The sequence below is a fragment of the Sphaeramia orbicularis genome, chromosome 21 (assembly GCF_902148855.1).
Source record: "Sphaeramia orbicularis chromosome 21, fSphaOr1.1, whole genome shotgun sequence".
Lineage (NCBI taxonomy): Eukaryota > Metazoa > Chordata > Actinopteri > Kurtiformes > Apogonidae > Sphaeramia > Sphaeramia orbicularis.
The window spans coordinates 29,980,851-29,993,736 of NC_043977.1; the positions used below are offsets into that span (position 1 = coordinate 29,980,851).

General features: G+C 37.9%; 1 protein-coding gene across 8 annotated transcripts in view; it reads left to right on the plus strand.

The window, feature by feature from the left end:
• The window catches only part of nalcn (sodium leak channel, non-selective), a 76,943-nt gene that overhangs the window by 13,871 nt on the left and 50,186 nt on the right, over nucleotides 1–12,886 (plus strand). For all 8 annotated transcript variants that reach the window (XM_030124652.1, XM_030124654.1, XM_030124649.1 and 5 more), the window contains 3 exons: nucleotides 1,286–1,428; nucleotides 1,746–1,850; nucleotides 4,933–5,019. In XM_030124652.1, coding sequence (XP_029980512.1) covers nucleotides 1,286–1,428; nucleotides 1,746–1,850; nucleotides 4,933–5,019 — 335 coding nt within the window. The remainder of the gene's footprint in view (nucleotides 1–1,285; nucleotides 1,429–1,745; nucleotides 1,851–4,932; nucleotides 5,020–12,886) is intronic.

A 12,886-nucleotide genomic window follows, 5' to 3' on the forward strand; every position in this document is an offset into this window, starting at 1 on the left:
GATATCTTAACTGCATGTGAAAAGTATTCAGCCTGGTTGTGCCCTGACATGCACTGTTATGTGTATATCATGTGTACTGTTTATAATATTCATATAGGTAGAGAAATTTACTAATCATTTCGTCTCTTTGACCGACAAACTGACATAGACCAGTCTCAGTCCTTTAAAGCATGAAACTGACAGAAGAGTGGTGTTTCGTGTTCAATGAAATCATTATCTTTGGCTGGGTGTTAATAGCACTGTGAGTTGATTTGCAGAGAGCACATTAAGCAACCAGCCAAGTGTTATATTTTTCAGTTTGGCCAGCTCACAAAATGCTAATTAGGTCCATTTTACCAGTATTTTTGAAAACAGTGACATCTATTAAAGATAATTTAATCAGATTAGGTTACAATTATGTAATTTGTCCCTTATAGGCAGGAATATGACAAAACTTAGTGGTGTATTTGTTATTCTGTAAAATGTCAAAATGCATCATAGATGAAAAGCAGATGTCAGGGTACTTTGTGGAAGGCTCAGTCTGACAAGGAACCAAAAAAATTCGTGTGAGGCTCACACATGATGCTGTTTGATAATAAGTGATGAGGCCCAATCCCAATTCACCCTTTAGCTCTCCCCCTTACCCCTACCCCTTGGCCCTTGCACTTGGCACTACCCCTTTAAACGGAGCTGCAAGGGTTAGGGGTTGAAACATTCTCCTATGAAATGGGACAACCCTTTGCGGCCTGTTACGTCATCAGCAGTCGTCAGTGCTGCTGTAAACAGTTGCGACAACTTTGTTTCTGAAAGTATTCATTACGCCATCAGCAGCTGTAACCATCTCTGTTGCATGGGCTTTGGTCATCTTTTTGCAGCTGTCAACTATAAACCGCAGAAATGTGATTTATAACACATTGAAATGGCATTAAACGGTTGATCAAATGGTTAAGTTGTTTACAAGGAAAATACGTACATTTGTGTGTGTTTTTTTCAACACACTGCTGCACTTTTTAGCTGCGTTTACCTTCATCTTGCCAATGATTCGAACAGAATTGTGGGAATTTTCTCATACCCCTCCATTTTTAATGTGGTCCTGAAAAATCTCCATTTCGAGGGCCAAACAGCCTTCCCCCTTAGCCCCTCCCCTCCGAGTCATTGACAATCGGGACATCCCTACCCCTTCAAGTGAACTTGCAAAATGGGGGGTACAAAAGGGGGAGGGGCCAAGGGGTGAATTGGGATTCAGCCATAAATGATTTTTGTCTGTTTGTACATTTCTCTGATTGTCACATGTCTGTTTGTTTAGGGACGAGTATCTTCACTGTGTATGAGGCTGCCTCACAGGAGGGTTGGGTCTTCCTCATGTACAGGGCCATCGACAGTTTCCCTCGCTGGCGCTCCTACTTTTACTTCATTACTCTCATTTTCTTCTTGGCATGGCTTGTCAAGGTTAGAGACTCCTGCTACTGCCCTTTAGTATAATATATTTGGCTCTAATGGCACAGCAGCCGGAGAGAGTTGAACACCAAAAGGTTTTGGTTAATTGACATTACATAATCTCCAACTAAAGCCATAATGATTTCTCCCTTGTTAGTAGAAAGTTTTCTGCCTAATGAGAAAATGAATGTCATGTCACAGAAAGTGAAATGAAGCCAAGAAACTGACCTATACTTTATCTTTTACTTTTAATTGTCACAACCTTTCCCTCTCATTGGCTATGTTGATGTATGCATATGTTTCTCTTTCTCTTTCTGTTTCTTTTATAGAATGTCTTTATTGCGGTCATCATCGAGACGTTTGCTGAGATCAGAGTGCAGTTTCAACAGATGTGGGGGTCAAGGAGTAGTACCACCTCTACTGCCACAACACAGGTAAAACTACAAAGAGGACACACACATTGATGAAGTAGTGCCATAGTTGAGTGTGATTGTAATAACTCCATATTTGTCTGAGAATAAAAAATACACGGGAAATAATGTGGTAATTCCATGTGATTACTAAAATAATAAGCATGCAGCATATGTTGAAATTCATCTTCCCTTGTGGTCCAAACAGTCATTTAGATAATAATGGTAAAGGTGTTATTGAAGAAATCATATGTTTAATGCTGTGACTGCTTACGTACCAGAAATACTAGTGTTAATTTCGTATAATAACTATGAATCAGGGTTGCGAAATGCAAAACTAGCTTTTTCTGTATAGTTTCATTGTAATCGTACACTAAAACAAACATCAGGATTAAGAGCTTATCAGAACTTACTACTTATGCAAATGGACCAATCCAAATTCAGAATTGCTTATGTTTTGTGATGTTTTTTTTTGTTGGGTTTTTGTAAGTATAGTTTTGATTTTTTTTTCATATTTGGAACTTGTTTGTTGGAATCTGTTTCATGTTTGCAATTTATTTCATGTTTTGACCACTTTACATTACAGCTCAGTTATAATGTGGTAATAGTTTGTAATACATTGGTAATAATGTTATCATACCATGTAATTACCAAAGTAATAGCTATGAAGCTACGATGAACGGGCGAAATGTCCAGGGTGTACCCTGCCTTCACCCGTAAGTAGCTGGGATAGGCTTCAAGTGACCCCCATGACCCAAGTGAGGATAAAGCGGGTTCAGAAAATGAATGAATGAATGAATAGCTATAATATTCATCATGTTTGCACTGACAGTTTTGATTGACGCTTGCCTTTTCATAATTAGTTTAGTCTAATATTGCTATGAAACTAAATAGGAACACAATCTTTTGATTTTCTGACCTGATTCATGGTTAGTACATAGAAACTACCCCATTTTTTTTTATTATTACAGGTATCTATACATAGTTATTACTTTTGTTACTATGGTATCATTACATGAGTCCTTATGTGCTACTAAACTATTACCCTGCTATTAACATGGTTTCCAAAAAAATTGTCTATCTATGTTGAATAGAACTGTTGGACTTTTCTCAATCTCCACCTGATTCTGTGTTATTGATACTAATCAGCAGTGCGATAGATCCTTTAGCCCAGATGTCAATACTTTCCTTATTATTCACATATAATGGATTCCAGGTCTGTTGGCTGATTGACCCACTACTGAATGGATGCAGTTTGAAAAGAAAAGATGATACTGGCCTGGAGATAAGGCATACTTGAAGTTTTGATTATGTTTGTAGAGCATCTAAATCACCCCGTAAACATTCACATCTTTAACCTTAATGGAGTCAGCTTGACAGGCAGTTAACTGTTTTCATCACTTTTATTGTGGTAGTGTGGTGATGCTTTATTTTATGGGTCTTTAATTTTCCATCTGATTTCATGGAAACTTTCTCAAAAGCTCCATTAAGTTAACTGAGACTGTATGTTGGTACTAATAAAGACAAGGATATTTTTTTTAAAGAAATAATAGATGAGATATATGAAAAATAGTTCAGGAACAGAAATCAATATTCTTCAGGGTTTCTGAGAAAGGCTAACAACAATTCAGAATTTTGTTTCCTCTAATCTATTATACGTAGATAGAATAGTATAAGGTGGACAACATATCTCAGTAATTAATATCTAAATATCACCAAATCATGAGAAGAATTTCAAGGAAACAACGATTTCCCTGAAGCACAATGTTGCTGAATATATCCTCTTATAAAGACATGACTTCAGTCATAAAGAAAACAGGCTGGCACCAGTGCCATGCATAATGTCACGACCTTGAAAACAATTAAGCTTTCTTGCCATTATCAAAATTAATTGTGATCTCGTCGTCATGCCCCAGTATTTATCTAAAAACTAATTAGCTGTGGTGAACACTTAACTGTCAGTCACAGAGACTGACACAATATGTTCCTTCCTTTATGCTCCCCAGGGAGGAAGGATTGTAGATGGTGGCCCAGGGAGACACAATCCACACCTCATTCCACATTCAGGTTTTTGTCTACTGCATTCAGATTATTGAGACTTTTAATAAAGATTAGGCTGTAAAGCCTATGTTGATAAAATGATAATGAATTTCCTATTATTTCTCCAGATTTATGTTATGTGTTAAATTTTGAGGAGTTGAATGGCTATTATGGATTGGATTTTTAGTTGTCTGTTATGATGATATCAGCTCCGAGCATTTGCACCAAGGCTGTGTTTTCTTCGTCATGCACTGAACGTAGTGATAAAACCTTTGAAATGGGCGCAATGGTTTTACTGGGTGATAAAAATGACAGTAATGGCACAGGAACAAGACAGAGATTAGAAGGAAAAAGATTACAAATATATGAAAAGAGTAATTAAATAGCAGTATGAAATTAATCAAAGATCAGTTCTTTGTATTGTGTATGTGATATAGTATATAATAATATATAATAATATATAATATAATAATATATATAGTAGGCATAATGTTCTACAGCATAGACTTTTTTTTTTAACCATTATACCCACGGACAAATCTAATTACCCCTCTTTGTAAATACAATCCTTACTCAACAGACAATGAAAGTTTATAAACACATCCTTTTTACTGCAGTTATATGTATGTGGAGCCCTGTTATGACTACAGTCTTATTCTAGCAATAGCAATGAGTGCTTGTTTAGAATATTAAAAAAAAAAATAGCTATGTGTTGTGGTCACTTTGTAGCTACTTTGTGAACAATGTGTATTTACAATCATTTGCTAAGATGGGGCTTATTACCACATTGTCATACGAATAGCTGCCTGAGGCTTTTGAAATGCTTGCCTGTGTTGTTGGTTTGATTTTTGTGTAATGTCCTACACACTATTTAGTAACTATCATGCTGCTGTTGTGTGGGTGTGGATCTGTATGTTTGTGATGCCTTTAGCATTTTTGTGGCCACAGATGTTTTAAAAAGATACAGCCAAAGGGTAGATGTGTGTTTCATTTTTGTCCAATTCTTTTAATAGTGGGTGTTTTTTTCTGTCTGTGCTGTCTCTCATGTGCTGTCCTTGTGCCACAGATGTTTCATGAAGATGCTGCTGGGGGATGGCAGCTTGTAGCAGTGGACGTCAACAAACCACATGGTCGAGCGCCTGCCTGCCTCCAGGTAAACACTCACCATAATTAATATGCCGTTGATGCTGCTTGTGTAAAGGGTTTCTCTATTTTTCACACTTGTACAATTCATAGACATATGTGTGAAAGGTGACGCCTGATTTTACATGCAGATGAAAGTATAAAAATTAGTCGATTTTTCTTGAAATGCCTCTCTTGATGATGAAATGCTTTGTATTAATGGGGAATCAAACGCTGTCCATTTAACATATGTCACAGATTCTCGCAGTGTCACCTCATTGTTTTCACATTTGTCTGTCTTCAATGGCTGTGTCAAATGAATAAATGATGGCATTTTAAATGAGGATAGGCTCATGTTTGATGTGTAGAGCTGCACTAATGATGTCGCTGCAGTGATAGATGGGTTTTAAATGACGTCGACATGATGGACGCCATTGTTGCCTTGTAGTCGATGTGATCCGGCTGGTTGGGCTTTAAAGATAAGCCGAAATCAGTGGGCACTGCTTACAGCTGGCCCACTGTTAATAGCTGGCTTGGCCCTTGCTGTGAGAGACTGCCAATAGAGCCTATGCCTAGGAGAAGGAAGATAGCTGTCAACAAACTCTCATGGATAAAATACCATTGCAAAGCAGAGCTTAAAGGAAGCACACACAAACAAGGAAAGCAAGGGAAGAAATGAGAGAAAGGAAGCAGCATTGTAAAAAATGCAGCATTCACATTAAAGCAGTATGTCCCCCAGAGTCTCATCATCAGTTGGAAGAAAGATTTAGATAGAGGGATAACCAGAGGGATAAACACGGCTGACTTCCCCCTGAGCCCTGTGCTCCATTACATGCAACACCCAAAGACTGCTTCATCTGCCTCATTTACTCAAAACATTATTATCTTCTGGTGCAAACTTTAAGATAGTTCTGAATGAAAGGGTTAACAGATTGACAACAGAGATACTAGGCCACATTTAGTAACAGTAGCACTGTGTAGACAAACATGCAGTAAAAGTGGAAATCATGAGTGGTGGGAAAAAAATACCTAAAAGTTTGAACCTGATTGACTTTTTTCAGAATTACGACATGACAGTTTACAAATTGTATACTGTATATTTAAGGACATGTTCTGGGTCCCATTTTAATATTTGATATGTCGAGGGAACATATGTCATATTTGACTATTTTGTTTTTCATTTGCCCAATATTAAATAGGCATTTATGATACAGCAGTGTTCTGTTTGTGAAAAAAAGTTTTACACAGTGGGAAAAAAACAAAAGACGGAAATAGAATGATCACTTTATGGTTATTGTTGTTAACATCCATGTAAATCCAGAGTCAAACTCCTTGTATGTGTTCAGAACCTTACCTGATAAAGCTGATACTGATGGAACATAAAGTTGTTTCCATGATGGCAGAAACACACACAAGCCCCACCTTTAATTCAGCAACACAGATGACATATACTTGACACAGTTTCAAGATGGGCATTTGATGTTTGTATTACCCATCGTAATGATCTTAATGAATAGAAAAATGTTTTGTCATAACATTATGATGTTGCGGTGAAGTTTACCTAGGAGATTTAATTTCTTAATGCATCATCAAAATGATGAAATATTGTTTTATATTACACAATTTTGTGTGAAATTATATTCCAAGTGGTATATAAAATTAGCATAGAAATTCTTGAGTTCTAGCTGAAAGTCACTTGAAATGCAATGGTGGCCTTGAACTTTAGCCACCAAAATCTAATCAGCTCATTCTTAAAATGAAGTGAAAATTTATGTCAAATTCCCTCATGGTGTTTCTGAGACATCTTTTTACCCCTTGGTGAAATTCTGGCCAAAGGGGTAATGTTATCATTTGGTCATCTGTCTGTCTGTCCATCTGTCAGTCTGTCCATTCAAATCATTCATAATCACATTATCTGAAGAGTGCATTGAGATATCTGCACTAAATACATACTGTGGATGCATCTTGGCATAGAGCAGAAGCCTATTGAAAAATGTCACCTTAACCTACATTTTCAAGGTCAAGTGTCCTTGTGCCTTGTGCAGATATAACATCTGAGTACTTTAACATACAAATACATTTTACACAAAGACAGTCTAATCTGAATTATTGGGCAGTAACTTTCAACAGAATCTTACACTATATTTGACTGAGGGGGATTAAAAGTGAGCAGCATGTTATGTTTTTGTTTTTTTTTTTGAGAATGGGAATTGACATTCAACACAAAAATGCAATGCCTCCATTAAAAAAGCAGAATAATAGGTGAGGCAATAAGATGTATTTACTGTGCATAGCACTTAGGCATCCATAGATGATGTAGTTTACAGTAATGCACAACTGTCTGCCTATTATTGTGTTTGCATGTTAGACAGGCTGCTGTTACTTTTTCTGCTTTCACTTCTTTTTCACTTCCTCAGGTCTTGTCATACCATATTACAATGGTGTCATTTTTGATTAATAGATGGATATCCGCTCCTCTCACTTTCTAAAGCCTTGCCTAACACCCTGTTTCATTGCTTTTTCACCCATATCAGATGGGAGCATGCTAGCTGAGTAGACAGGTAGAGTGAAGGCAGGCAGTGGATATCCAGCCTGCAGGGCCATCTGCGAGTGCAGGTGAAGTGAAGTGTGAGTTTCTGTTCTGCTCTGACTGCCTCCAGAGTAATTGGCCATCAAATGATTAAAATGTTTCAGGGCTGGCAGGTGGGCGCTATCTATAGACAGACGGCCTGTGTGTCCTCCTGTTTGTCTGCTTCTAGTTCACCCATACTTGTCTGTCTGTCTTTCAAACTTACCTGCATGTGTCTGGGCCTGCCTGTGTGTGCCTCACTGACATCCTGCTGATCTACCTGTTGACATCTGTCTGTTTAAGTCTGCATGTACTGTATGCATGCATGTGTTAGTGTGGGTTTGTTTTGGTCTGGCGGTCTGCAGCAGTTGGAGTTAACACATAATTGATTAACCACCTGCTCTTTTTGGAGGCTGAGAGAAAACAGCAGCTACACCTCCTGAGGGACGCCAAACTAAAATAGCACTCAAGGAAGAGAACATTGCCATTTTCTTCTTCCATGTGGACACTTCAGTGTTGAAAGGTTGTATTTATTATACACTGATAATTCATAATATAATCTTTATTTTTATTAACACAACAGCTGTCATCCTGAGCCATCATTGTTTAATTTTGGCTCTGATTGTTTTGTCGGGCAAGCATTGATTGAACTTCATTTCATTTATGATGATTACCCAATAGTCTCATATGAATCAGTCTTTTGGAAGTCTTTTCGACCATTGGCCAACTATTTCTTTCATCATTTTTCTCCCTTTACTATTTTTTTTACAGTTTTGATCATTACCTTGCTCCATGTAAATGTTACTCTGAAATGAGTTCCCCTAACACCTTCACCTTCACCTGTACTCCTAAAAATGAAATGTGGAGAAAGACTTCATGCTAGATTTTCTTTCCTACCAGTACAAGTTTTTTGAGTGATGCTTCTAAATATCTATATTATTATTTGGGACTTCTGAAACCCTTAACTTAACCTTTAACATCTTCCATGTACAGTAATATGGTCATGAGAAGTTTTACTTTTTGTTTTGTTCATCACATTTAACATTATCGTGAGAAAGTGAGAGTTAAGTGACCACATTAGAGTAAATCTTAACATTGTCTTAAAGATGTACATCATAAAATTATAAAACTTAATTATTCCATTACCTTCTTCACATCTGGTCAGTGTATAGACATTTTTAAACTTCCCTCTTGCTCCCTAGTGTTTCACAGTTTTATTCTTGTGGTAGCAGTATGAATGAGTAGAGGTTAATGAAGCTCCCTGTTCGCTCCCTACAGACCTGGTCTACTAATTAGCCTCTAGTGCTCCACCATACCATAATTACACCATGGATTGAAGCTTTGGTTTTTACAAGCAAAAATAGAGGGTGACATTGTAGACAGGTGTATCCCAGTGGAAAAAAAAATCATTAAGACTTTAAAGAATACATTATTATTATTATTACTATTATTATTATTATTAGTAGTAGTAATAGTAGTAGTTGTAGTTGTAGTTGTAGTCGCATGTTATTAAAACGACTTTAAAACTTGTCCCCTTAGACTATTTCCACCATGCTGAATTATTTCACTGTGCTAAACTCCCATGGGGGCAGTATTGAGTATTGTTAAAGACTTCTAGAAGCTGGATCCATGTCCTGATCCAGACCATCTTAAAGGAGGACTGAGATATGGCAGACAACTACCTGGTGTAAAAATTTCAGGCCAAAATGTGCTGTAGATATTCAGTTACAGATGGACAAACAGACCAACTTGACCGTAGTGACTATCATGGAAAGACAGGAAAGTAGAGTTAAAGATAAACATTACCTACTTTCAGTGATCCAGGAGGATCATGTGATTAATTTAGCATCACCTTCTGATGCTGCCCACTCCCACTGTCTCAGCTCTTCTGAGAGCTAAATGCAGAGTGATGGATGGCCCAGTGGCTCAGTGGGGGGCACTGAGGTTCAATGAAAAGAGCACCTTTGTGACCTCTCCTTCCTAAGTCAGAGGTTATCGATTCTTTGAAACCCCCCTCGTCCCCTGCCACCGATCTTTGCGCTCTCGATACACCTTTTTTTTCTCCAAATCGTTACCTACACGTACACACATGGTTGAGGTTAAGGTCATCTTTCCTGTCTGTAGAGAAGGAGGGCACAGAAAGAAGGGAAATTGGCTGGAAAGAGGACAATGGAAGGGAACAAAGAGGAGTTAGTAAAACTGCATCTAAGAAACCCATACCTGTGTGCTTGAAAAACATCCGTCTAAAGGTGGATAGTGGTTTTGACCAGTCCAAACTCTAATCTCATGTTAGTAAAGTTTGACAAGAATGGTGGTTGTGTAGGGGGTTACACTTCCTCACAAAGGGGGGCAGGTGCCATATAATAATATAATTGTCGTCAGTATTTGGCTATCAGAAGTCATTGAATAATTGCGCTAAATAATAGTATATAATTTATTAAGTTCACTTCAGGGCACCACCATTAAGAAAGAGAAAACAATAGCCAATTAATAGATCCAGTCCCATATAGTTTACTAACTATATATTGGACTTAATAATGAACCTAATAATAATAACTAAAACTATTAATATCTACTGAGAGTTGATGGATTTCTGCAACATCGAGGTTGGAAGCATTTAAAGCACTGATTTACTCCAATAATCTGTTCAAACAAACACATTCTAATCTAATGAATGCTAAGGTCTATACGTGTGTGGAGGTGTAAAGCAGGCACCGAATTGTGGGTTCAAAATGGTAGCTGGGGTTATGTATGTAAAGAAGTAAAATAAAGAGAAACTACAAACAAGATGGTAGATCTAAGATGGCTGTCTGGACAAGAACAAAGGAGTGTTACTCAGAGTTTATGTGGTAAAGGATTCAAACTAGAAGATAGGTTAGTTGTCTGAATACAAAACTTACCCAAACCAAACAAATCACTTCAACACATGCACAGTACATGTTGATTAGAATCTTATGCTTAGTTATACTATGCTATCAATGCCCAAATTAATGATGTATTTGCATTGCTTGTTATATGGTAATTACAGAATCATAATTTTGCAATAAAGTCAAGCAAAATATTACACCCACATCTAACTAACAGGGGCACAAACTTCTCTTCCGCTTAGTCTGTAGCCTGTAGTCACTGGTCCCCAAATAATATAGCCTTTTAATTCTTTAAAGACAAAAACATCAACTTGAGCTCAGACTGCAAGAAATTCAGGCCAGGGAGTCCAAGAGTAATGCTGAACTACTGTATATATCAACCAGAATGACCCTAACATCATTAAAATTAGCTTTAGCTGAGATAGAAAGCAAGGGAATTTTTAAAACATCCAGATTTATAAAGGTTAGGTGTGTATGTAAAAGCAACAGCACAATTTTTCACAAGATTTTCCCGTTAAGTTTTTGTTTCATGATTAAGGCTTTGTAAACAAATGAAGGTATTCTGTTTACTGAAAGACTAGATGGCTTTTAATTTGGAAGAGTGGTAAGAAGTGTTCTTTGTATAAACAATGTAACTTTAATAAACTTTTCAAACAATATTTGAAAACCTAGGTACAGAAATATCATACAGGGATGAAGATCTGTTCACTCACACAATATATAAACAGTTTCAATAAGACTGATGTTATTGGGTTTTAGTGTATTGCAACACATGACCCAACACACAGACATATGTTCAGTCCACAGGGTAATTAGACTGAAAGGAAGAATGTTGTTGAAAGGTAAAAAAGGTTGGACGGTATGTTGATGGGGGCATACAAACCCACTTGCAGGAGGAAAATGAACAAGATATGTCAAGTCCTGAGAGATCAACGCAGGACAGCAGAACTATATCGTTTATTCGGTCTAGACTCTCTCAGCCAGATGCACCGCATAGGCTGAAATGAAAAAATTTCCAAGGTCTATAAGGAAGAGTCACACAGGAAATAGAGGCAGAGGTGGCAAAGCACAGCAGATATTATTAAGAGTAGGAGTGTGCAGACAGGCAGACCATGTTTTATTAAGACCTGTTTTCCAGCTGGATACATGAGTCAGCCCTCACCACTCAGGACCATAATAAGGCAAGGGGCTCCTGCTTTGCTAGATCCTCAACCCAGCAACATTTTACATACCCTCTGCTTCAGTCAAAACCTTTACATTAGAATAATTCTGTTAGTCATAGGTTCATTATGTTGTTAAACTTTCTGACAATAGTTTGCTTATGCTCTATATTTTTACAGAGGGTTGTAGAAGAACCAGTAGTAAGTAGGGATGGGATTCGATTAGATTTTAACGATTCCGATTCCATTATCGATTTTGTTATCGATCCGATTCCTTATCGATTCTCTTATTGATTCTCATTAAGTGAGGGAATAAAAGAGTACAAACGGGTGTGTTTGCATTAACTGTCTTTTATATTTCCATCTCTGCATAGAAAACATAACATATACAGTATGCGCAAATAATAATAACAGATGACACCAGGCCCGGTTCCGGGGGGGAGGGTGTACAGTCAAAATAAAACTTAAGACCCTTTTATAATTCCCCTGTGTCTCCCATTGTTGTACACCTAATTTCCTTTCCCCTACCTTTGAAAACTCTTATTTGAGGGGGCAGGATGTTTGTTGCCTGCACCGGAACTGGGCTAATGTTCGCTCTGCCACTAGATTCACAAGCGTCGCTAAGTAGCGTATCAAATATATGACATTCCTGTAAATGAATCGCATGCTGTGTGGACAAGTGTTTGAGCACATTGGAGGTATTTTACCCTTTTGAAGAAATGGAAGCTTTGCAAGTGTTACAAGTGGCCCTGGTGTCATCTTTTTGGACCATTTCTGCCTAAATGCTATGTTGGCTACATTCTGACCAAAACAATGCAGCGTGCGCGTGACGTCATCACACATGCGCAACAAAGGCGGAATCGATAAGCAGAATCATTAAGCAGGCAGGAAAACGATTCCAAGGAATCGAGCTACTGGGAACTGATTCTTCGAAAGAACCGGTTCTTGATTCCCATCCCTAGTAGTAAGGGAAAGAGCCCTGATACTGTGCTGATTATTATTGTGTTATTTTTTTGTGTTGTCAACAATTGCCAGCGAAGACACTCCAAAGATAAGTCAAGTGCGGCAGTGTGGAATCCCTCAGTTTCTTCTTAATCTCAATAAAAAGGAAAGAGAAAACTGTAGCAGGAGTTTGTGCCAGAACATGGCCCAGTCTGTTGGTGACAATTCCTGTGTGAATACTGCAATATCCTGCCAGCTATGTGCACATGTGCTACACTCGTCTCATGTACCAGAGGAAAGAGCATTTGTCCTCCTTGGCACCCCGAGTGAACAGACGGAGTACGAGGAAGCAGTCATCGG